This window comes from Mustela erminea, chromosome 11 (assembly GCF_009829155.1).
Source record: "Mustela erminea isolate mMusErm1 chromosome 11, mMusErm1.Pri, whole genome shotgun sequence".
NCBI classification, from domain to species: Eukaryota; Metazoa; Chordata; class Mammalia; order Carnivora; family Mustelidae; genus Mustela; species Mustela erminea.
This window is the reverse complement of record NC_045624.1, coordinates 93483513-93507706: the sequence shown is the minus strand read 5'-3', so window position 1 is coordinate 93507706 and position 24194 is coordinate 93483513. Positions and strand designations below refer to the sequence as shown.

General features: G+C 61.7%; 1 protein-coding gene, 1 long non-coding RNA gene and 1 other non-coding gene across 14 annotated transcripts; all 3 read left to right on the top strand.

Moving 5' to 3' along the window:
- Positions 1-4623: 4623 nt before the first annotated feature.
- LOC116569208 lies at positions 4624-7114 on the top strand. 3 transcript variants are annotated; one of them, XR_004276924.1, is made up of 5 exons: positions 4624-4988; positions 5844-5994; positions 6258-6407; positions 6777-6895; positions 7018-7114. It is a non-coding gene; the product is annotated as an uncharacterized LOC116569208 (long non-coding RNA). The 3 variants fall into 3 exon arrangements; XR_004276925.1 differs by having other exon boundaries at positions 4624-5994; positions 6261-6407; XR_004276923.1 differs by having other exon boundaries at positions 4625-5994.
- LOC116569768 lies at positions 5232-5363 on the top strand. The gene has a single exon (XR_004277191.1). It is a non-coding gene; the product is annotated as a small nucleolar RNA SNORA9 (small nucleolar RNA).
- A 1614-nt stretch (positions 7115-8728) lies between the features above and the next one.
- On the top strand, positions 8729-22299 carry MYO1G (myosin IG). Of its 10 annotated transcripts, none has more exons than XM_032304794.1 (23): positions 8729-8810; positions 9176-9311; positions 10773-10981; positions 11105-11198; positions 11841-12006; positions 12226-12279; positions 12572-12667; positions 12791-12910; positions 13393-13617; positions 13729-13874; positions 14232-14346; positions 14438-14608; positions 14786-14856; positions 15752-15826; positions 15996-16128; positions 16631-16797; positions 17103-17310; positions 19422-19645; positions 20107-20251; positions 20772-20876; positions 21026-21139; positions 21712-21866; positions 22055-22299. In XM_032304794.1, exons 1-23 carry the CDS (start codon positions 8744-8746, stop codon positions 22209-22211), a joined length of 3153 nt encoding a protein of 1050 aa, XP_032160685.1. In that variant the 5' UTR covers positions 8729-8743; the 3' UTR covers positions 22212-22299. The 10 variants fall into 10 exon arrangements, 7 of the variants coding, with proteins under 7 accessions (XP_032160685.1, XP_032160687.1, XP_032160686.1 ...); XM_032304796.1 differs by lacking the exon at positions 8729-8810 and adding an exon at positions 8859-8877; XM_032304795.1 differs by lacking the exon at positions 8729-8810 and having other exon boundaries at positions 8930-9311.
- Positions 22300-24194: the final 1895 nt, after the last annotated feature.

Genomic DNA, 24194 nt, shown 5'->3' with positions numbered 1-24194 from the left:
GTGTCGCCACCAGCCGCGCTGCCAGTAAGAGCCTGCGGGCCGCTGGACGGCGGACCGGTCCTCGTCTCGGCTTCCGTCCTCCGGCGGGGCGCAGCGTGTGACCTCCGGCTCCCGGCGCACTCGCTCCTGCTCCGCCCGGCGGAGCCCGGCCCTCTGAGCGCTCACCCGGCACCGCAGCGCTGAGCCAACGGGGCCGCTGGGAGGCGGCGCGGCAGGAAAGGGCTTTGCGGCCTGGCTCCGGGAGGTCCTGGGCGGGCACCTGCAGAGTCAGAGGCCTCCTCGGCGCCCGCCTCCCCGCATCGAGCCCAGCTCCTTCCAGCTCCTTCCACCTCCGGCGAGCGCCTTCCTCACGTCCGCAAGGCCGCGCGCCCTGAGCAGCTTTCCCTGCACTCTAGAGGGACGCCCAGCAAGTCCTGCGGGCGCTTCTCCACCTTCGGTGGGCTCCGTTAGCTGGCGAGGCTCTCTCCCACGAAGCTGGATCTCAGCCCTGAGGGTGACGGGGTTTCCTCCCTGGGAGAGTTCTCTCAGCCTTCAGAATGGCAGCTGCTTCTCGTATCTTCAGGATTTTCTTTTCTTTTATTAGGCAATCCCTTGTGACCCTCATCCCCTATGATACTTAACGATTCTTTATATTAAACCTTTCCTGTACCCTGTTTCTGTCTCCTGATTGGACCCTAGTTGATAGTCTCAAGCAGCCCCAAAGAATTCCAGCCCCTTTGGCACATAAAGCGGCTGCAGGTGAAACCTTCCACTGGACCTTCTCTGCTCCTTCAAACGCAAGACGGGGCAGTGCGTCTGATACCTAGTCTCCCACCGCTGCACAGAGGCCTGACCATCCCGGTCTCCCACTCAGGTGGCGATGCAGCCAAGAACACTACTCCTATTAGCTTGTGTTTTGGGAAAAACCCACTCTCCTCCTCCATCTCAACTCAAAAGAAGTGCTCTCAACCCTTCTTTTTTTGCGGGGTGGGGGGGGATTCTTTCTTACTCATTTGACAGAGGGAGAGGGCACAACAGGGGGAGTAGTAGGGAGAGGGAGAAGCAGGCTTCCTGCAGAGCAAGGAGCCCGTTGCAGGACTCGATCTCACAACCCTGAGATCATGACCTGAGCCGAAGACAGAGGCTTAAACAACTGAGCCACCCAGGCGCCCTGCCCTCAGCACTCAGATGTGTGAGGGCTTTCCCCACAACAAGCAATTCTGTGACATCAGCTGGGTGTCCCACACTTGAACTCACTCTGGCACCATCTACCCAGATATGGCATCGGATCCCACAGGTTGAGGGCTCGGTCCCACAAGAACCCACACACACACTTCAGATGCCAACAGCAAGTCCAAGCTGTTACCTGTGCTTCTGACTAACTGGCTATGAATCGGGGTTCCCAAGATCCTCCCTCGGGTTCAATGAGCCTGCTAGAGTGCTCACAGAACTCAGGAGAAGCGTCTACCCACTGATCACCAGTCATCCTAAAAGGACATGATAAAGGGTACAGGGAAACATCCAGATGAAAGAGATGCCAAGGGCAAGGTGTAGGGAAGGGCACATGGAGCTTCCGGGCCCCTCGAGGTGTGCTGCTCAACCAGCACCTCCACGTGCTCGCCAGCCCGGAAATTCTCTGCGCCCCCCATACTATCGGTTGGGAGAATAATGAGCACCAACCAAATGAGAATAAGCAAAGGCTATTTGTGCAGAGGCTGCTCTAATGGAGACAGTGCATCCCTTGGACGGGCCGAGGCCCAAAGGCAGGCAGTGGGGGAGAGACTTCGTGGCGGAAAAAGGGGGATTCAGGGGTGCCCTGATGGGGGCTATGGGGCTGAGGCGGAACAAAAGTGGGCATCGACCGAGTGCTGGCACATCCATCTAGTGGATTGTGCCGGGGTGCTGTGCAGCTTCCCAGGCCATCACTAGATACAGTGGTCTGAATTCCAGCAGCTGGCCTCCTGGGCTTCCCAGGGTCCTAGGATCAAGTCCCACAATGGACTCCTCGTTCAGTGGGGAGCCTGCTTCTCGCTCTGCCTGCCACACACCACCCCTGCCTCCTTGTGCACTCTGACAAATGTTTTTTAAAAATAAAATAATCTCTGGTGCACCTGGGTGACTCAGTGGGTTAAAGCCTCTACCTTTGGCTCAGGTCTTGATCCCAGGGGATCAAGCCCCACATCAGGCTCTCTTCTCAGGGGGGAACCTGCTTCTCTTCCCCTCTCTCTGCCTGCCTCTCTGCCTACTTGCGATCTGTCTGTCAAATGAATAAATAAAATCTTTTTAAAATAAATAAATAAAATAATCTTTTAAAAAGTTATTCAGGGATGCCTGGCTGGCTCAGTTGGTTCACCGACTGCCTTCAGCTTGGGTCATGATCCCAGGTGCTGGGATCAAGTCCCGCATCAGGCTCCCTGCTCATTGAGAAGCCTACTTCTCTCTCTGCCTGCTGTTTCCCCTGATTGTGCTCTGACAAATAAAATCTTTTTTTTTAATCTTTAAAAAGTATTCAGTGCAATCCCAAAGCTTACAAAATTTTCTTTCTACTCTCACAATGAGACAGAACCCAGATTTTTCTAGGGTTCTCTCTTTACAGCAGGTTAATAAACCACTTTGTTGGATGCCTGGTTTGTCCCTGTTGGACCTAGCTGTTGGGTTTTTTCGCACCCAGCTCAAGTATCACCTCTTCCACTAAATCTCTGGATACAATTCTTCCCTCCTTCAGCCCCAGAGCACTTTCTTTGCATGTCCTGACGCTAGAGTTAGCCATGATATGCCATTTCCTCTACTCGTCCTTTAGAGACTGTGTGGGATTCCTCTTTGCATCCAAGAAGCTCTAGCAAGACAAATGATAGGCACGTGAGACTAAGATGGGAGGGCACTGAGGTTACCCAGACAAGGTCTCAGACAGATGCCTTCCCACTAGACTGGAGTTTTCAAGAAAGCCCTGAACAACTGAAGATTTATCTTCAACTGGCCGCTCAAAGATGGTTTTCCCAGACTCACATCCTGGCCAGATTCCCATTAATTGGTGTGGGGTTGTTGCTGTTTGGTTTTAGTTAATCTTTTCCCTGTTCCCAAGGCTGGGAAGACTTCAGTGTTTTCTTTCTTGTCCCTCTCACCCATCCACTATCCCACTCGTGAGAACAAAACAGCAGATAACTAACTAGATGTCTCTGGGTTGTTCTTGACACATGCCATGCAGTACTTCATACCACACTGTGCCCATGGTAAATCCAACCAGTTGGCTTGCTTAGTGAAGAAAAGAATTTCTTCAATCACTTCTGGTGAATTCTCAATGACTTTTTAACTTCGAGTTTCAGGCCCTGTACATGATGACCAACCAAACCCCAGAAGCACAACCACGCTCTGTAGCCTCCTGTGGGAGACCCCGTGAGCTGTACTTTGGCGTCTCCTTGGCTCTAATTCTCTGTGTATCCTTCCAGAGCCAAACTGCTAATATTCTCTTCAGGCAGACATCCCAGTTGACTTGGAAGAATAATGGGAGTTATTCTTTTGAGATGTGGATCTGGAGAAAGTTCTTTCCGACAGCCTGGTGGTTGAGAACTGCTGAGAGGTCGGTCTCTGTCAGTCTCATGCAGCCTCCCTGTACTATGCAACTGAGCTTTGATTATGTGGTTTTTAATATTTTGGCTCCCTTATTACTTGCGGGGGGGGGGTTCCATGGAGCATCTAACAGTCTCCAATGAATTTTATCACCATTTTAGAAAACAAGCTTTTCTCTTTCAGTCCTCAGGGAGCCCAACTTTTGGGTCACACATGTAGACCGTCACAGCTACACCCTGCTCCTCTATATCCACGACCATGTGCCTTCCCGGTTCTCTTCATGTCATGACAGAGAGTTGGAAGGCAAACAACCTGCTCCAAGTCCTGGCGCCTAACTAGTCCTAGGTAACCTCTGGCTGAACGTTATTCTCCTGGTAGCAATCCGGAAGGAATATTCCTGCCGGGTCTCGACAGATTTAGTAAAATACATTATGGGATTTGTATATTAGGATGCATGGATGAATTTAGCAGGAGCAAAACAAGCTTCAAGCACTGCTCGGCTTCTTTACCTACAGAGCAAGTCCTCGCCTTCCCAGTCTGATGTTCAAGAGTCTGGCGTGTGCAGCCCTTGCCACCCCTCTCGGAGAACACCTGCCCCCCTACCACGCTTCGCTCTGTCTCCAACAACCCGCACCTTCCCTGGCGCCCTCCTCGGCGGGTGGAGGTGGGGGTGGGGATCGAGTTAAGACCCAAATCTCCTCCCAACACAGAGGACCTCTCCACAGAGGCAGAAGAGAAGATACTTTCATTAAACCAGAAAGTGGCGCGCATCCCGGGCAACCCGCTGAAGAGATGCGAGGGCAGAGCGCGACCTCGCCGTCCTGCGTGGCTCGGCGGACCCAGCCCCACGGCGGGCAGGGGGCCCTTAAGTCTTCGGGACACCGGGCGACAGCGGGGCCTCCCGGGACGCGCACTGGTCCGCAGAGGGCAGAGCATTGGAGGCCCGGGCGACGTGCGCCTCGATGTGAACCCGGAGGACGCGGCATCCCGCTCTCAACCCCGGCCCGCCACAGCCGTTAAAGGACTTCGGCCCGCGGCCGTACCCGCGCCCCGCGCCTCGCCTGACGTCACTGCTTCCGGCTTCCGGCGGCTGCGCGATGACGCAGCGCGCGGGTGTACGAGCCGGCGCCATGTGTTTCCAGCAGCGGCCAACTTCAGGGGGCCGCGGACATCCGAGGCCATCCGAGGCCGCCGGTGTATGCAGGCGGCCAGCGCTCCCGACTGAAGCCGGGTGAGGTCCGGCCGGGGTGCGGGCCGGCGGCGAGGGGATGGGGTCGCGCGGCTGCCGAGCGCGGCGTGGGCGGACCGCTGTCCCCTCTCGCGGAGGTGCCCGGCCCCCGGCTGTCGCGGGAGGCCCTTGAACCCGCCCGGCCTGCGGCTGCAGAGTGCAAGCGGAGCGGCGGCCTCCACGCCGAGAGGACTGCGGGAAGAGGCCGCTCTGGGTAATGCTGGGCGTGCGGGTGCCCCGTGGGCTTGCGACTTGAGGGGTTTCTGTCCCGGGGTGTCGGGGTCGCCGGAGCCCCGCGGAAGGCCGCTGCTCCCTTCCGGTCCTCTCGCTAACGCTCCCCGACCGGGGGTCCCGTCCCGCGCTGCCCCAGTCAGCGAGCTGGCGTCCGGACCCCGTGCCCTCCGCCCGCGCGCCCTCCGCCACCCCCCGAAGGAGCGCACAGAGCCCGGATCCTGCGCCGCAAGCCTCCAGCGTGCTTGGGTCTGCGGTGACCCTGTGCATTCCTGCAGCGCTTGCCAGAGCATCCTGAAACGGTTTGAGGCCTTGCCCTGCTCCGTCCAGAGCGAGGTTATAGAAATTTCAGACAGGCGTGCGTCCGGGCCGGGCCTCCTGCCGCTTGCAGTCGCAGGAAGCTGCGTTGGTGGTTGAGTTCGGTTTCTTGCAGGGCTGCGGCGGGGGGTCCTCCGGAGAGCGAGCGAGCACCCCTGCCGAGTCCACTCTTCAACCTTCATTCTCCGCCCAATTCAGACCTTTGAGCACCACCGTGAGGTGGTCTCGGGTCCAGTGCAGAACAGGGGCGCAGGGTCGCCCTGCCGGCCGCCCCAGGCCACCTTCCCAGATGCCAGCCCGGGAGGGAGCCGGGCATCCGGAAGGGCGTGGGAAGCGTAGGTGGCGGGAGATTACCTTGGGAATCTGCCTGGGTGGGAACGAGTGTTACCCGTGGGGGATGGGCCGGGACGCTCCTGGCAGGGCGGAGAAGCTCGGGGGCTCCTCTGGGTGGCGGGTCACATCACATCTCCCTCAGACGTGGAGGCTTCTGGCCAACTTGCGGTCTGCCTCTCCCGTCCAGGTGCAGACACTGAACATCGCAGCCTGCCGGTGGCACTGGGAAGCCAGTCCCTGAGGCTCCTGGGTCTGTGGTCCTGGGAGCAGGGCGCTGGCTGAACCCCAGCCCTCTTCTCAAGGATGCTGGAGCAGCAGATGGCCTCAGTGTGGACCAGGTAGTGCCTCCCTCCAGAGCGGGCCTGCTCTCTGCTGGGAGAGGTCTGGCCTGCCTGTCCCCCGCGGCCACCGCATGCGCTGGCTGCCCCCTGTGTTGCCCCGTGGGAAGAATCGGGGGTCTTTGTGTCTAATCAGTGAGCCTCATGTGTCCTGTCAGCATCCCTGCAACTGGGGGGCTACCTTGCTAGCGGGGGGGGGGGCAGAGGGCCAGGGGTGATGTCAGACCCACCACTGCTTCTGACTGGCAGCACCCCCACCCCAGCAGGCTCTGCTCTGGGTCCCTGTCCCAGCACAGGACACGTGGCGTCTGCCCTTCCCCACTGCTCCAGCGGCTGGAGTGCCCAGGTCCCAGTGGAGAGCGCCAGGAGGTGGCCTGGTCCGTGTCGGCGGGGCTGATCTGGGATCTGCGGCAGTAAGTATGCTCTGGACGCCTGTGTCCGTTCATTTCCACAAGCCCGTCCCATCTCCTGAGTCAGGCGATTGAGGCCCAGAAGGGTTCACTGGCTTCAAGCTCACAGCACTGGTTTTGGCCAGCGGTGGTCTCGTATCTGGACTCCTGCAGCCGCGGTTCTGTGGTGCAGCCAACCTGCCACCGTTTCCCCAGGACCCTGCTGGGTCAGTGGGGTATTGGCCTGGGAAGGTCAGGCTGCTGCCATGTGCCATCACAGAGACCTCCGCCCACTGTAGGGTCAGGAGGGGTTCCGGGTTCAGTCCCCTTCCACCTCTCAGTGCAACCAGCATTTAGTCCCTGGCTGTGTGCTCAGGTCACTCGTGTTCACAGCCGGCCTTCACGCTGTCCGCATGTGCCGCTGCCTCGTGTCTGAGGAAGTGGACCCTGGGGTGTGGCCTGCGCACGGACATGCCCCACAAGGTCGCTCGTGCACCCGTCTCTCTAAGCAGGTATGTTCCTCTCTGGCTCCCATGCAGGGAGGTGAGGGGGCGTTTCTGGGTCGGGCCCAGGCTGGGGAGTGGGCGGCTCGGGGCCTGATGTGCACATCCGACGGACGTTTCTTTGCCCCCAGGTTTGGGTGCCGCACTGTCTGGTTCCAAAACGAAGATCCTTGCTGTGCATCTTGTGTGCGGCAGAGGGGCGGTTAATAAAGCCTTCTCAGCGGGTGATGCGGCTGGCTTGTGTCCTTTCCATGTGCTCGATACGAGGAGCGGGCGCCCTGCCCATGAAGGGAGTGGTAGCCAAACTCCTTCCGCCCAGTCTTCGCGAAGTGCTGAGTGGGTGATTGGCTACCGGCACCTGCCACTGGGCACTTGCCCTGGGGATCCTGGATGGGTTCTGCTGTCTTGGCAGGCTCGTCTGCCTCTTGTCCTTGGCCCCAGTGTGGGTCGGACCTGGGAGCGAGGCTCATCTCGGCCATGGGCGTGCACATGGTTGGCGTGGTTTGAGAAGTAACACGCCCACACATAGCCAGACACTTCTACATTCGGTGTATTCCTGATGTCCTGGCACCCTTGACACATACACCTGCTTGATGGGAAGAGGGGGAGGTGGCCTCCACGGTGCCTGGTGGGGCCCTTTCATGCAGCAGCCTGTAGTTCCACATGTCCTGAGATGCAGTGGACCTGCATCTTCAGGGAGCCGGGGAACTGGAGGGAGCTTGGCATCTCCAGCAAACCAGTGGCATCAGCAGGGGCAGTCCTCTGCCCTCCTCAGTCCTCCAGCAGAGATCCTCCCAAGGGGTTTGTCCCAAGAGGACAGGAGACAGGAAGAGAAGACATGCCGTGTCGCCTCAGCCTCTGGACAAAGGCATGGGCCTGAATCCTGAGCGTGCAGACTGCATTTAGGGTCCAGATCACAGGGTGGCCATGCCTTAAGCCAAGCTCCGCCCAGGGGCCAAATCCCGAACCTCAGAAGGTCTGGATGTTTCTACCAGAAAAAAACCAGAAGCCATCCAGTGCCGTGCAAACTATATCAAGCTGAGGTTTCACCGCACAGGCGGAGTTGTTCCTCTCCATTGAAGCCGGGGGCTGAGGGACCCCATTGGCTGGGAGGCTGGGGAAGTAAAACCCCGGGACCAGATGTTCTGAAGTGCTGGTGTGGAAAAGCCCTTCAAAAGCACCAGCCGCAGAGGGGATTCCCGGAGCTGGGATGATGACTACATCTTGAGGGAATGGTCAGGCCAACAGCCCCCCGCCCAGAGGATGGGGTGCAAGCCCAGACCATCAGGCTTTGGAGTAAGCACGTCCTTGTCTTACAGTGTGTATCTGTAAGACAAGGTGGCTCAATGGGTTAAGCCTCTGCCTTTGGCTCAGGTCGTTATCCCAGGGTCCTGGGATCGAACCCCGCATTGGGCGCTCTGCTCAGCGGGGAGCCTGCTTCCCTGCCTCTCTGCCTACTTGTGATCTCTGTCGAATAAATAAATAAAATCTTTAAAAAAAAGAAAGACAATCACGCTGGCTCTTGAATGCGGGTTCCCCAAGGCAGCATGTGGATGACTCACTTTTGCCAAATACTTTCTCCTCCCCAGGAGTGTTGAGAGAGAAATGCCTGCTTGGAGGGTGCATGGGGTCAAGGAGGCTGGCTGGGGACAAATCTGAGCCAGCCAGTCTGCGGCTTCTAATGGGGCCATGAGAGCGGAGTGGGACAGGTTGGGGGACGTCAGGGGTGGCTTTCCGGGTGACATCCAGAGGCCTGGGGCTGCAGCCAACTCCAAATCTGTCTGCGGAACCAGACCGCCAGCCCTGCGGTGCAGTGTGACAGTGATGGGAGGGTGGTTTTGTCATTTACATCCTGGTATGGTCTTGCACACGTTGAAGTTACCCGAGGCCCCGCCCCAAAGGCCCACTTTTTATCAGATACAAGGTAGCAAGCCCACGTTGCCCCTAGTTCGGAGCTCTGGCTGTTAACAGAGGTTTGGTAGCTGGGACAGGTGACGCGCCTGGTTGGGGTCAGGGGCTGGTGTGGAGACCATAGAGGCTCCAAACTTACCGGGGAGGCCAGTAGGAGCCCGCCAGTGCACCGGGCACCTGGACTCTCAGGCGCGCCCGCCCTCAGGGTGCGGGAACCAGGAAGCCAGGGTCAGAGCCCCTCCGGAGGGAGCGAGCGGCAAGCCTGGAGGGCAGCCCCTCCCTGGGACCAGAACCCACTTCCTACTTCACCACACGGCTGGGGAGGCGGCTGGGAGGGCTGAGCCTGCTCAGAGCACCCTCCCCTCCACAGTTCTGCAGAGGAAGGTTGGGGCAACCCCGCCTGGGGGGCTCCTGCTGGCAGGATGGACGAGGAGGGCCCTGAGTGCGGCAAACCCGACTTTGTGCTTTTGGACCAAGTGACCATGGAGGACTTCATGGAGAACCTAAAACTCAGGTAGACGAAGGGCTCAGGCTCCCTTACCCCAGCCCCCAGGCTCCCCGGTCTCCATCAGCCCAGGGTGGGAGCCTGAGGTGGGGCCTCACACAGTACACACACCCACCGCACCACTGTGTGGGTGACAGCAGAGGGCCCTGGTGGGGCCGGACCCACCTCCCAAGGCCAGGGCGGCCAGCCAGTGCTGCAGCGGGCTTCCCAGATCCCTGCCCCCATCATGGCCTGGGTGCCTTCTGCTCCTCCTGCCCGACAGGGAAAGGCAGGAGCCAGCCCCGCTGACTGGGGTGCACTGTCCGTCTGCCACTGGGGGTCATGCTGTGCCCTGTGGGCTCTAAGGGAAGGGGTCAGGCGCTGTCCCGGGGTGGAGCTGGACAAGCTGAGATGACACTTGGGGGTGCATGGGGTGCCCCAGGGCGTGGCTGGTACAAGTAACATGGGGACTGGTTGCCCTGGAGGAGCCAGGGGATGGTGAGATGGGATGGCCACCAGGAGCTGGACAGCAGGGTGGCTTTATCCCGGACAGCCAGCGGGAGCACAGGGTTAGGGGATGGGGCCCCTTGAGCACACATTGTTGAAGGCAGAGGACAGGAAATGGGCTATTTTGTATGGCGGGGGGAAGCTAAGCGTAATTTCACATCGTTCTTCTACACTAGCTTGTGAGACAGGCATGACCATGTCCTTTTTAACAATGGAGTACTGAGCCCTGGCGGCATGCAGGGGGGCAGGCCCGGGGCAGATGAGAGAGGGTGTGGAGGGGAGCTGGGGGAACTCCCTCGTCCGAGGCAGTGGCAGAGGAAGAGGAACCCCTGACAGGGGACGGACCACAAGCCACCAGGGAAGGGCGGGTCCCAGACAAAGGGGGCGCTGAGCGGGCTGGCGGGCGTAACTTCCAGGGCAGAGAGGTCAAGAGATGGACAGACCCAGGTCCAGGAGCCAGAGCTCCCGAAAGGAAGGGTGGAGAAGTAGGAGGATGTGCTGGGGGAGGACAGCCCCTGCATCCCCAGGCCCCCTCCCTGTGCCCCGCCTGGTCCCAGCCACCTGGGTGGGGCCAGGCGGGGTTCCCTGCTGCCTCTGGGTCCCCACCCAGGCCCCAAGACAGGAAATAGCTGGAGGCCCCTCCCTTGGCCTCCAGCCCTTTCTCTCCTCCACCTCCAGCCCTCGGCTCTACCTGTCCCTTCAAAAATCAGGTGCTGGAGATTCCTGCTCCAACAGGTCTCCCCCCCACCCAGGTGGGGCCTGACCACCACCCAGGGAGCAGCGTGGGCCCCAGCACTACCCTGCATTGGGGGTAGGATTCCGGCAAGATGGCACTGGGAAGTGTCAGGTCAACCCACACTCCTTCCCACTCTCAGTCCTGCGCTGGGCCAGGGCCCCCCCAGACTCCCAACAGGGGCCCAGCGCCCCAGCACCTGGGGTGTTCCCCACATCCCTGAGCGCTGAGGCTCGGCCCGCCTGTGCCAGGTTCGAGAAGGGCCGCATCTACACCTACATCGGCGAGGTGCTGGTGTCAGTGAACCCCTACCAGGAGCTGCCCCTGTACGGGCCTGAGGCCATCGCCAAGTACCAAGGCCGCGAGCTCTATGAGCGGCCGCCGCACCTCTACGCCGTGGCCAACGCCGCCTACAGGGCGATGAAGCGCCGCTCCAGGGACACCTGCATTGTTATCTCAGGTATGGGCCTAGGCCCGGCTGCCTTGCACGACCCCACCTGGGAGGGGGCGTCCAGGGGCTTGGTCAAGTGGAGCGTGGGCCACCCTTTCTGTCTGACCATCCATCCACCCATCTGTCCGGCAGGGGAGAGCGGGGCAGGGAAGACAGAGGCCAGCAAGCACATCATGCAGTACATTGCGGCCGTGACCAACCCCAGCCAAAGGGCCGAGGTGGACAGGTGAGAGCGGGCAGGGCTGGCGCAGGGCCGGCCCTGGGCCTCAGGCCTGGAGAGGAGAGAGATCTAAGTCAGCATGCCTCCGGCCAAGTTCACAGGGCTCCTCTGCTGGTGACCCGCCCAGAACCCGTCCACCCAGCAGAGGCAAGGCCGGGTACCACGGGTGAGGGTGGGTGCCGCCACAAGGAACAGGGAAGAGGCAAGGTGCACAGGGCCAACAGACGGGGACTGTGACCCTTCTGGGAGATCCCACAGAGGGGAGAAGCCGGCATGATGGTCAGGAAGGGCCTGGACTGCCAGCTGTTACCAGTGGGGCCTCCGTGGGCACAGCTTCCTGTGTGAGCGCCCTGGCTCTTCCTGTCGGGAGGGGCAAGGTGGGGTTGGGGGGGCACGCGAGGCTGGTGGCTGCCCACCCTGCGGAGGAGACAGAGGACAGAGTGTGCGGCTCCAGCTGCTCCCTGCAGGCGGCAGCACACCCAGGAGCGGAGCCACCGGTCTTGCCACACCCCTGCACAGCCCAGGCAGGTGGCCTTCCCAGCCAGTCCCCAGCCTGTGCCCTGGGAGGCCTGGGGCAGGGATGCTGGGCAGGGAAAGTCCCTGGAGGAGGCCTGTGCCCTACCGCCCGGGCCCCTCTGCCCCGCACAGGGTCAAGGACGTGCTGCTCAAGTCCACGTGTGTGCTGGAGGCCTTTGGCAACGCGCGCACCAACCGCAACCACAATTCCAGCCGCTTTGGCAAGTACATGGACATCAACTTCGATTTTAAAGGGGACCCCATCGGGGGGCACATCCACAGCTATCTGCTGGAGAAGGTGGGCCCTGCAGCCACAGGCCTCACGCGCTGGCCCTTCCAGGCCTGGATCCCCAGTGGTGGGGCGGGGGCACTTTCTCTGAGGTCCCAGGCTTGTAGGTGGGGCTCCTCCGTGCCAGGCCTGCCTGAGCCCCTCTGCCAGCACTGCGCCAGGGGCTGGGTGGCTCCCCTGGGTGGCGTTGCAACCCAGGCAAGGTCCCAGCTGCCCCTCCCTCCACAGTCTCGAGTCCTTAAGCAGCACGTGGGCGAACGGAACTTCCATGCCTTCTACCAGGTGAGCCAAAGCAGCTGTGTGAGGCTGCCTGCGAAGCCCTTCTGATCGATTGCCCTGCCCTCAGTCCCTTTCCCCTCCCTGCTCCTCCCTGCTGTGACACCGCCAGTGCCCCGCCCTCACTGGAGGGGACTGTCCCGGGACACCAGCAGGGTGGTGTCTATGCTGGGTGAGATGCGGTCTGCTGGGACTTGGGACGGATCCTCTCGGTCTGTCTGTAGGTGGGTCCTCCGGCTCATTTGGGCGGGGTGTTTGCAGTTCTGAGGGCCTGAGGCAGGGGTGTGTGGGCTCCCAGGTGCTTCGGGGCTGTGAGGACGCAGAGCTGCGGAACCTGCACTTGCAGAGGAACCCCGCGGTGTACAACTTCACCCGGCAGGGCGCAGGGCTCAACGTGAGTGGGGGCAGGGCTCCGCGGGCGCTCAGCCGGACTGCTGGGCCCCGATTTAACAGGCACTCCCTGGGAGGGCTCGGAGGCCCAGCGTGGCCCTCGAGTGCTGAGCCCCTTGTCTTGCAGGCCTTGGAGAGCGACGAGAGGAGCCACTACCTGGCCGTGATGGAGGCCATGCGGGTGATCGGCTTCAGTTCTGAGGAAGTGCGATCTGTGCACCGGATCCTGGCGGCCGTACTGCACCTGGTGAGCCTGGCCGGGGCTGCAGGGCCATGGCCCCTGGAGAGGGAGACTGAGCTCCATGGGCCCAGTCATGCGACTGGCCCATCCCACCCCCGGGGAGGCTGAATGCGTGGGGGGGCTCCCGGAGGCCCGGCCCAGAGCTGAGAGCTCTGTAGTGCCGCTGTGCTGTGACGCCTCTCCCGAAGGCGGTCTGGACGGCTGGATGGTTCCACCACCGCTGAGCCTCCCTTCGCTGCCAGGTGGCCTGAGCGCAGGGAGTGTCTTGCGGCTGCAGGTGGCAGCCGTGGGACCACGGACCTGACGTTCTGGGCAGGAAGCCTTAGAGAAGACTCTGCTATGCTCCCAGGGCCGTTCCCACGACCAGGGCAGAAGCCAGGCCCCGCCACACCCCCAGCCCTGCCATTCCTTCCTTCTCCCCCAGGAGAGCTGTGCAGGCAAGCTCTGCTGGGACCTGGAGCCTGACTGTCCTGGCTCCCCATCCCCAGGGGAACATCGAGTTCGTAGAGACGGAGGAGGCCGGGCTGGAGCAGGGGCACCTGGAGGTGGCTGAGGAGCAGCTGGTAGACCACGTGGCTGAGCTGACGGCCACGCCCCGGGAGTTGGTGCTGCGCTGCCTGCTCTCTCGCACGGTGGCCTCTGGAGGCAGGGAGCTCATTGAGAAGGGCCACACTGCGGCTGAGGCCAGCTACGCCCGGGACGCCTGTGCCAAGGTCCTCTTGGGGGCAAGCTGTGGGGAGCGAGACGGGGACACTCAGGGGGCCTTCCTGGAGGAGGCAAGGACTGAGACAGCCCGAAGGAGCTGGCTCCTGGCCTCCCCCCAGGCAGTGTACCAGCGGCTGTTTGAATGGGTGGTGAGCCGGATCAACAGTGTCATGGAAACCCGGGACCGGGACCCCCGGCGAGACGGCAAGGACACGGTCATCGGTGTGCTGGATATCTACGGTTTTGAGGTGTTCCCTGTCAACAGGTGGGGAGCCTGGCCACCACATGTCTGGCTCTGACCCCAAACCCTAGGGCCACCTTGGTCCCACAGAGCTCTGCTGGGCTGGGGAGCAGGACCTCCAGCAGCTGTCCCGGCCTGTCCCCAGCCCCGGGCTCAGGCCCCATGCCTGCTCCAGCTGTGCCCCCTGTCCAGCAGTGCCCTCGAAGGCAAACTGGGGACTCACGTACCCTGGCCATGACCACCAAATCCACTGTGGAGCATGCCTGTCAGAGCTGGGGCCACAGCGGGAGGACCACCCCCATGGTGGGGCTCTCAGGGAGGGGCCTGCCCCGGCACCGGGCCCTGTGGGCAGGACATGACTGTGCCCGGTGCCGCCCGCAGCTTCGAGCAGCTGTGCATCAACTACTGCAATGAGAAGCTGCAGCAGCTCTTCATCCAGCTCATCCTAAAGCAGGAGCAGGAGGAGTACCAGCGCGAGGGCATCACCTGGCAGACCGTGAGCACCAGTGGGGCCTCACGGGCCGGGGCGCCAGGGCTGTGGGGCGATGCGCGGGCAGACTGGGAGCCGCCATGTGCCCCCCGCGCAGGTAGACTACTTCAACAATGCCACCATCGTGGAGCTGGTAGAGCGGCCCCACCGGGGCGTGCTGGCCGTGCTGGACGAGGCCTGCAGCGCCGCGGGCACTATCACTGACCGCATCTTCCTGCAGAGCCTGGACACGCACCACCGCCACCACCCCCACTACACCAGCCGCCAGGTGCTCCCCTGCCCCGGCCCTTGCCCGCAGCCTGGTACCCGCGCTGGTCCCCGCACCCCCCCCCCGGCCCAGGCATAGTGCTGCCCACCTTGGCGGGGCCCAGCCTCCTCTCCAGCACTGTCCGCTGCACAGACCCCCGCCCTGTGCCTTGACCCTGGCCTGCCCCCCATCCCCCAGCTCTGCCCCACAGACAAGACCATGGAGTTTGGCCGAGACTTCCGGATCAAGCACTATGCGGGGGACGTCACGTAAGGCCCTCCCCACTTTTTAGCAGCTGAAGATGTGCCTGACACCAGATTCACAAGTGGAAAGCGTGAAATGGAGCTTTTAAGATCAGAGCTCTGGCCTCTGGATGCATCATAGAAGCTTCTGGAAGCTTTAAAACAATGCCCATATCTAGGCTCCACTTTGGGGAGTGCCTCAGTGAGGGGCACACTGTTACGGCAGCGCGGGTTAGCTGGGGGGTAGGGAACAGGCAGACCACGGACTGCATTCCCAGCAAGCCCCCCAGCCAGGAGCTGCCCATGCTTGGGGCACATCCTCAGGAGTCCTCCAGAAATCTCTGTGACATTACTGTTAATTTTCCTGTGCTCCCCTCCTCCCGAATGGGACTTGAGGTGACTCACAGCGTACACACGTGACTCATGTGTCCTTCACAAGGACAAATAGAGAGGACAGTGCACCCAGAGGTCAGACCCCGTGTCCTGAGTCTGCACAGGAGCTGCAGGTGTGGCAAGATTTTGGCACCGAGCTTTCTTGCCTTTTGTCATCAAAGGGCAAGACAAGGACCCCGAGGTTCTCAGTGCCGCACAATCGAAGCAGTCCCCTGCCGCAGGAGTTCCCGAAACTCAGTAGGCACTGATCTGGGCCTGTGGTGTATACTGGGGCACAGACGGGTTAAGTCCCTGGTCCCAGGTCACGTAGCACGAATGTGCGAGAGCCAGGGTCCAGTGCAGTGGGCACAAGCACCAACTCCTGCTCCCAGAGAGGCAGCTCTGAGGGCGGGAGTCGAACATGCTCAGAAAGCTGGTGTGGGAGGGGAGGGAGGGAGGCAGGGAGGCTGACCCAGAAAAACAGGGGTGGGGGAGGGGCTTCCTGGGGACTGTCAGAGGCCCCCGCCCCTCACCAGCCCCGGCCCCCCAGGTACTCAGTGGAGGGCTTCATCGACAAGAACAGAGACCACCTTTTCCAAGACTTTAAGCGGCTGATGTACAACAGGTGCGTGGGGGCCCGAGGCTGGAAAGGCCTTCGCACACTCAGGTCTGACACCTGCCCGGTGGGCTGACAGCCTGAGGTTTGACCCTGAGGCCACAAGGCTCACCAGTGGCAGAGCTGGGGCAAGGGCTGCCCTCCAGAGGGTGCCTGGCGATGTGACCTGTGTCCACAGCTCAGACCCCACCCTGAGGGCTATGTGGCCGGATGGGCAGCAGGACATCACAGAGGTGACCAAGCGTCCCCTGACCGCGGGCACGCTCTTCAAGAACTCCATGGTGGCTCTGGTGGAAAACCTGGCTTCCAAGGTACCGTCCCCCACCCCCATCTGCGCAGGGCCTCTCGGCTGTGCCTGGCCGGCGTCCTGGGCGCCCACCGCCCTGCACATCACGGGGAAGGTGGTCACTTCCTGTCGGCTGCTCCCCCACCCCCAGTCCAGCCAGGGGGAACCCAGCACCTTGCAATTCAGATGTCCTGGGTCAGGCTGAAGCTGGAGTAACCGTGAAGTTTGAACCAGCCTGCCCAGCTCCTCCCTGCCTCTTGGGCGGGGCTCACAGGCTGGAAGGCAGAGGGGGCAGCAGGGGGACACCAGAGCCCGCTTAACCACAGAACATCCAGAGACACAGCCTGGCCCCTGCAGGTCCACACGGCTCCGGGCTGCCCTACCACGTCCTGACCCGGCCCCTCCGCCCCCCTCCCCCTGCAAGAGCCTCTTCCCTGGGCAGCCGGCAGGCGGGGGGACAGCTGCACACCTGCCCTGTGGCCACGGAAGCTGATGCTGGTGGCTCTGAGTGTCCTTTGTTGTGGCAGGAGCCTTTCTATGTCCGCTGCATCAAGCCCAATGAGGACAAGGTGGCTTCCAGGCTGGACGAGGACCACTGTCGCCATCAGGTTGCGTACCTGGGGCTGCTGGAGAATGTGCGGGTCCGGAGGGCGGGCTTCGCTTCCCGCCAGCCCTACCCCCGATTCCTGCTCAGGTAGGACTCCCTGCTACCCCAGAGCTGCATCTCCCTGCCCATGTGTGTCTCTCATGGGCCAGAGTCCCATGAGGAGTCAGACGGGGAGGCCAGAGGGTCCCAAACCCAGCCAGTGCTTCTCAGCTGCAGACGCACACGACACAGACAGCGAGGACCCCTGTGTGACATGGGATGGGGTGGGCAGGTGCTAGGGTGAGTGGCACGTGGGGGTGGCATGAGCTTGGTGTGTGGGATGGGATCCGATTGGGGCAGCTCCCCACCTCTCCCCAGAGCTCGGTGCCCACTGCCCTGTCCTGTGGTGACAGGTACAAGATGACCTGTGAGTACACGTGGCCCAATCACCTGCTGGGCTCTGACAAGGCAGCTGTGAGTGCCCTCCTGGAGCAGCACGGGCTGCAAGGGGACGTGGCCTTTGGCCACACCAAGCTCTTCATCCGCTCGCCTCAGACTTTGGTCATGCTGGAGCAGAGCCGTGCTCGCCTTATCCCCATCATTGTGCTGCTGCTGCAGAAGGTGGGGCCTGGCTGGAAGCCTACTTAAAATGGAGGATAGAGGGGGAGGGGTGTAGAGGGAGAGGGTGTAGAGGGTGTAGAGGGAGAGCTATCTATATACCTGGAGGGGAGGGAGAGAGGGGGGTGTGCACTGGGTGGGGGGATGGGAGGAATGGGTGTGCGCCACCTGGAGTGGGGAAGTTGTGCACACACTGGCGGGGCCCACAGGAATCCCCTCTACCAGGAGATTGACCAGGACCGAAATTGACTTAAGCAAAAAGTGTGGATGTGGTTAGTTTACCTCAGTCCTGTGGTCACCAGCTTCAGGCCCAGGTGGATCCAGGTGTTCAAAATACGATTTTCAGCAATGTGGCTTCCCTCCTTTACTTTTCTTTCTTTCTCCCTTTCTTCCTTTTTCTTTTTTAAGATTTTGTTTACTTGAGAAAGAGCAGAGGGAGAGGGAGAGAGAAGCAGACTGCCTGCTGAGCAGAGAGCCTAATGCAGGGCTCCATCCCAGGACCCTGAGATCATGACCTGAACTGAAGGCAGATGCTTAACCAACTGAGCCTTTTTTTTTTTTTTTTAAGATTGTATTTATTTGTTTGAGACAGGGAGTGTGTGTGGGTAAGCAGGGGGAGTGACAGAGGGAGAGGGAGAAACAGGCTCCCCGCTGAGCAAGGAGCCCAATGCTGGGCTTGATCCCACACCCCTAAGATCAGAACCTGAGCCGACACCACCTGAGCTCCCCAGGCGCCCCCTTCCTTTTTTCTTCCCTTCTTTTCTTGTCTCAGAAAGATCTCAGACCTAGAGAAAAGCATGCAGAACAGAGCACCAACTTCCCCCTCCTACTCCCAGCATCAGCTGTGCTGCCCTGACCAGTGTGTGGTTTGAGTCAGACACCTGCAGCCCATCCCAGTTATTTTTCAGCAAAACATGTCTTTAAAGACTTATTTATTCATCTTAGAGGCCTCGAGCATGTGAGCTGGGGCTGGGCTGAGGAGAGGGAGAGAAAACACCAAGCGGATTCTCCGCTGAACACGGACTCAGGGGCTCGCTCTCAGGACCCTGAGATCGTGACCTGAGCCGAAATCAAGAGTCGGACACTTGACCGACCGAGCCCCACAGGCGCCCTGTCAAATCATTGTGTTTAGAGCCATTTTAGTAAGCAAAGGACAGGAATTCCTCCATCTCTTTTTATTTTCAATGTTTCAAACCGACTGAAAAGTCAGAGATGCCTGTGATGACTTACCATCCACCCGGGTTGCTACCGTGGTGCGCTCCCCCACCCCAGGTCTGTGTGTCCATGTGTCTGTCCCCACACCCATGTATAGGTATATTTATATGATCTCCTGAACCATACCAGTAATGAGGCCACTCCGTATTTCAGCACACGTCTCAAGGACAACTACGTTCCTTTTTCTGACCATGCTGAGGTCAGCAGACGAGAACCCTAACACCGACTAAACAGTCTACATATCTGAACAATATGCAGTCCATATTCGAATTTCCGCAGTGTCCCACTATTACCCGTGGTGACCCCGCATTTAGCTGTGACACGACACCATGCCATGGTCACAGAAGTAGGACTTGGGACACTCACGCTGGGTCTTCGCGGCCCCACCATTTCTAGGACCGACCGCACTGCCATCCTGTCCCCGGTCTGAGTCAGGTTCCTTACATCTGCTTTCATCTGTGGGTCCCCTGGGCTCCCTGCCGTAGGGTTTCCAGTCTGGGTTTTAATGGTTGTATTATTGGGGTACCCCTCTATGTCTGGGGCCTCTACGAGTTGGAGGTCAGACCTGGGCCAGCGTGGATTCCAGGTGGACAGTTGGCAGCTGTCCCGGGTGAGGGGGAATTGCCCCCGTCTGGGGGTGCCAGGCAGAAGGACATGGAATGGGGAGAGCCGCTCTCCCAGGAGTTAGGCAGAGACCGCAGCAGGGCTCTGTGCCCACCTGGGAAGCCACCCTGCAGCCAGGTGGAGGTGGCTCCCAGGAGTCATGGGCAGATCAGCCTGGCCCCGCGCCCCCCTCCCAGGGTGGGGGAGGTGGGCGGTCCGCAGGGGTGGGGAGGGAGGGAAACAGGCGGGGAGGCGGGGCCTGGCCGAGACTGACGGAAAGCCCGGCTGGCCCCCAGGCCTGGCGTGGCACGCTGGCCAGGCAGCGTTGTCGGCGACTGCGGGCGGTCTACACCATCATGCGCTGGTTCCGGAGGCACAAGGTGCGCGCTCATCTGGCAGAGCTGCAGCGGCGGTTCCAGGCGGCGAGGCAGCCCCCGCTCTACGGCCGGGACCTCATCTGGCCGCCGCCCCCCGCGGTGCTGCAGCCCTTCCAGGACACCTGCCAGGCGCTGTTCTGCAGGTGCGGGCCCCAGCCACCGCCCCTCCGCTTCTCCCCATTCGACCCGCTACCTGCACGCAGCCGCCTGCATCCCACAAGCCCCATTCATAAACAGGAAAACAGGAGGCAGTGCCTAGTAACTGGGTCCCCACACCCCACAGTCAGGGCAGAGCCCTGCCAGCTCCTTGCTGGAGGCCCGCAGGGGAGGGTGGCTGGCTGGGACCAGGCCCTGGGGGGACAGTGCGTCTAAGCAGCACTTTGAAGGCCAGTAGTTCTCCAGGAGGAGCGGCACAGAGTGGGCGGGGCCACCTCCTACCCAGCCGGGGAAGGGGACACCCCGACAGCCAGGGCCAGGCAGAGAGGCTTGGCCTTCTCCGCTGGGGGAGCGGAAGCAAGAGAAGGGCATGGATGTGAGGGAAGCAGGACAGGGGTGGGGAAGCTAGGGCTGCACGAGGTCCATCTGACCACCCGGTTCCCTCTAGGTGGCGGGCCCGGCAGCTGGTGAAGAACATCCCACCTTCAGACATGGCCCAGATCAAGGCCAAGGTGGCGGCCATGACAGTCCTACAGGAGCTACGGCAGGACTGGGGCTGCCGTCGGGCCTGGGTCAGGGACTACTTGTCCTCTGTGAGTATTGGGGCCATGAAGTCTGGGCACCAAGGAGGGGCTCAGGGCTGGGACCTTACTGGTGTCCATCCCAGACGTCCTCTCCCTGGGCCTGCCTGGCTGTCCAGCCTGTGGGCCATGCCCCTCTGCCCCTCCCTCTTCTCCATGTGTGTCAGGTAGAGGTGCCCCCCAACCCCCTCCACAACCTGCACCCATGCCCTAGTTCCCCTGGCCCTCACACAGGCACAGTGAGCCGTGCCCCTGGCTCCATTCTACGGGGGATGAAGGCTCAGGGGCTGAAGGGCTTCCCTGGACCCCGGGACGCTGCCTTCTCAGCTTCTGCTTTGGTGGGCAGCTATGGCGGGCTCAGGCATGACCAGAAGCTAGAGCTGCAGGGATGTGGGCACAGGGCCCTCAGATGAGCCAGGGAGGCTGGCACAAGGCCTGACTCGGTTCGGCTCGCAAGGTGAGGGACAGCAGTGCCCATTTATCAGACTTCCTGTCGGTCCAGCGTGGCCAAGCAGCTCCCATCTGTCCTCAGGCCACGGACAACCCCACAGCCTCCGGCCTGTTCGCAGAGCGACTGAAGGCACTCCGTGAGAAGGACAGCTTTGGGGCTGTGCTGTTCTCCAGTCATGTCCGGAAGGTGAGGCCTGCGGCTGGGCAAGGAGCGACAGCCCCAGCCCAGGCCCAGAGCAGAGGTTTCAGAAGTGGTCAGATCCAACCCAGTCCGTGAGAAAAGGGGTCCAGGGAGAGGAGGCTGGCCAGGTGAGCCTGAACATGCCTGTCCCGCAGGTGAACCGCTTCAACAAGAGCCGGGACCGGGCGCTTCTGCTCACTGACCGACACGTCTACAAGCTGGACCCGGGCCGCCAGTACCGGGTGATGCGGGCCATGCCCCTGGAAGCGGTGAGCCCGGGAGGGGGGGATGGGCGTCTCCACTGGCACCTACCTGAGAATGCCCCAGCTTCCTAGAACCCAGCATCAGCTCAGGATGCCGGGCCTTTCTGCTGCTCAGGGCGGACAGGGTGCCGAGCCACGGGCCCCTCTTACCCACATCCGTGGCGGCGTGGTGGTGGTGGGGCTCCCGCCCGACCGTGGGACCTGTTGCCGTGAGCAGCGGTCTCTCCCTGGGGTCCCCGGAACCGAGTGGGGGCCTGTCTGGGGCGCCGGCCACGCCTGTGTGCCCTCTAGACGTGGTGGGAGGGAAGCAGAAGGCTCAGCGCCCCGGCAGCACCTGCACGTCCGCGGGAACTCGGGAGCCCCCGGAGGGCGGTGGTGCCGGATTAGCGGCACGGACCGCGAACACTCCATCCGGAGCTCGTTCTCCGGAGCAGGGCCTCGGCCGGCCCGTTTGTGGGTGGAGCTGGAGAGGGAGGAAGGGGGCCTGGACAGGGCGGGCGGCAGACTCCGGGAGACTGCTGGGGGCGAGGAGGAGGGCCTGCCGCTCCCCTGACCCCAGCCCCGGGCGCGCCGCGCAGGTGACCGGGCTGAGCGTGACCAGCGGCCGGGACCAGCTGGTGGTGCTGCACGCGCGCGGCCAGGACGACCTGGTGGTGTGTCTGCACCGCTGCCGGCCGCCGCTGGACAACCGCGTGGGGGAGCTGGTGGGCGTGCTGGCCGCGCACTGCCAGGGGTGAGTCGGGCCCCGCCCCTGCCCCGCCCCCTGGCCGCCCTTCTGTCCCGCCCCTGACACCTCGTTCCACCCCTGGTCGCCCCCCCACCCGGCTCCTGACTGCCCTCCCGCTCTGGCTCTCGGTGCCCCAGACCGTCTGCCCTGCCCGCTGACCGGTCTCCCTCCCTGCCCACCCGCCCCCGCTTCAGAAAGGGAAGGGCCCTGGAGGTCCGTGTCTCCGACTGCATCCCTCTGAGCCAGCGCGGGGCCCGTCGCCTCGTCTCAGTGGAGCCCAAGCCGGAGCAGCCAGAGCCGGACTTCCGCTGCAGCCGTGGTGCCTTCACGCTCCTCTGGCCGAGTGGCTGACCTGGCATGCCGCACCCAGGCAGCCCTCCAGGCCAGCCCCACGCCCGACACCCGTGCGCCCTGCAATAAAGGGTATCTGTGTCTGTGAGACTTGTTGTGTCTTTGGGTGGACGTCCGCATAGCGGCCAGCAACCTGGCAAATGTCACCCCCACGTCCTCTGATGACCCCTGAGGGGTCCTGAACTGGAGGAGAAGGCCTAGGAGCCCAATCTGGTGGGGCAGCAAGACTGCATTTCCCCTGGGCCCTAGCCTGTGAACCCCCTGGCGGTGGAGTCCACGGTCAGAGCGGAAACCGTGCCCTTTACGTCCCACAGCTGAGGTCTCCTCCTCCCACCAATCCCCCTCCCCTAAGTCTCCTTGAGTCGCCAAGGGTGCTCCTTGCCTTGTGGGGGGGAATGGCCACTGGGCCAACTGACTATTGGAGAAGCTTGTGGGTCTCAAGGCCACCCCCCTGGGCAGGGCTATCACTGAGCACACACTGGGACAGACACTGTCCCAGCTGTTGGCTGTGTCCCTGCTAGGCGTGGGCATCCCAGACCCCAGGAACCCTACCTTGGGGACTTCTAAGCCAGGACCTCCCACAGTCTAGGACAGGACCTTGTGTCTGGGGCATCTCAGAAGCCAAAGAAAGGCCAGAGTGGACACAGCTCCACTCCGTCTCACCAGCAGCCTCCCTTCCTCTCCAGATCCTCTGACCCTGCAATGCCCCAGCCCTACTCTCTGCCCCATTCTGCCACCTCCACTGACTCTTGTCACTCTATAGATGGCCCCGTGGCTTTCAAAGCTGCTCCCTCCCCACTGGGACACACCAAATTTGGGTGCCATCCTTGCCTCATTGTGCCCTGTTGATGTGGAGGGAGTTTGGCGACTATCCATCATGGCCGTCGAGTGTGTCATTGAATGGCTCACAGCTCCCGAGGCTTCCCCTGGTCACTGCTGACTCCCCTCTCTGGGGGGTTTGGGGAGTCACCTTGTAGAGCCCAGCATGGAGGCCCCTGGACGCCCCCACGTAGCCCTCTCCAGCATCTGTCCCCGGCGCTGGTGGCTTCGAGACAAGCCAGCTGTTCTCTTGAAGAGCAAGCCGGCTGTGAAGGGTGCTGAGGTCCGCTGGGGTCGGAGATGCTAAGTGGCTCTAGACAGCAGGTGCTCTGGCAGGTTGTAAATTCCCTTTCCAGTAGGTGGCTCGCCAGAAGTGGTCAGCCCGGCCTGCTTCCTTTCCAGATTCTCCATGACCTCCTGGCTGCCCCGCTGAGGGCAGGGCTTCGTGGAGCCCAGAGGGAGGTGCCTCACGCACCACCTGGCAACATTTGGGGGTCCTGCCCTGCTGGGGGACAGTGCATGCTGAAGGCCCAGAGCCAGACACGGATTCTCCAGCATCCCGAGAGACCGGTGGTGGCTGCCGGGTAGGTTCCTGGGGCTGCAGGATCCTGAGATCCGGTCAGAGGGGTTGATCAACGGGCCAGGACGAGGAAGGAGCTAGAACCTCCTTATTCAACCCTGACTTCCCATGAGCCTATTGCCACGCATTATAGTCACTCCATACATCCTTGTACTTGAAGTTTATGAAGCGCTTTGCAAACTACACCTTGCCCTCTAGCGGCCGGGTTGGTGTCAGCTTTATCCTGTGCTGCGACGGTGGGGGACACGGGCTCTGTGATTTGCTGGGGCCCTTGGTCTGCTGGGTGGGGCAGATTCAGGCTTGCAGGCCCCACGCCAGCAGAGGTCCGGGCTTTGCACAGGGAACTGTGGTCCTGAACGTTTGCTGCCTCTGAGTCCAGCTCGGCTCCTGAGTCCCTTCCAGCCCCCAGGGTAGGAGCCCACGTGGGCTCCCCGGAGTCTGTGCTGGCCCTGGGAGTGAGTGGCTTTAATCAGAAGGGGTGGGGCACTTCTGGGCCCAAAGCTTAATTGAAGGCAAAGTCTGGGAGGTGAGGCAAGGACCAGACGCAGCCACCCCCGAGCTCCGCGGCCGGGACTTGAATCCCA

Coding starts and splice junctions, on each gene's coding strand:
- MYO1G (XM_032304794.1), top strand. CDS start 8,744: ATGGTCTTGCACACGTTGAAGTTACCCGAGGCCCCGCCCCAAAGGCCC. Junction 13,618..13,728: donor CCCGGGACGCCTGTGCCAAG/GTCCTCTTGGGG, acceptor GCCTCCCCCCAG/GCAGTGTACCAGCGGCTGTT. Junction 14,857..15,751: donor CACTATGCGGGGGACGTCAC/GTAAGGCCCTCC, acceptor CCGGCCCCCCAG/GTACTCAGTGGAGGGCTTCA.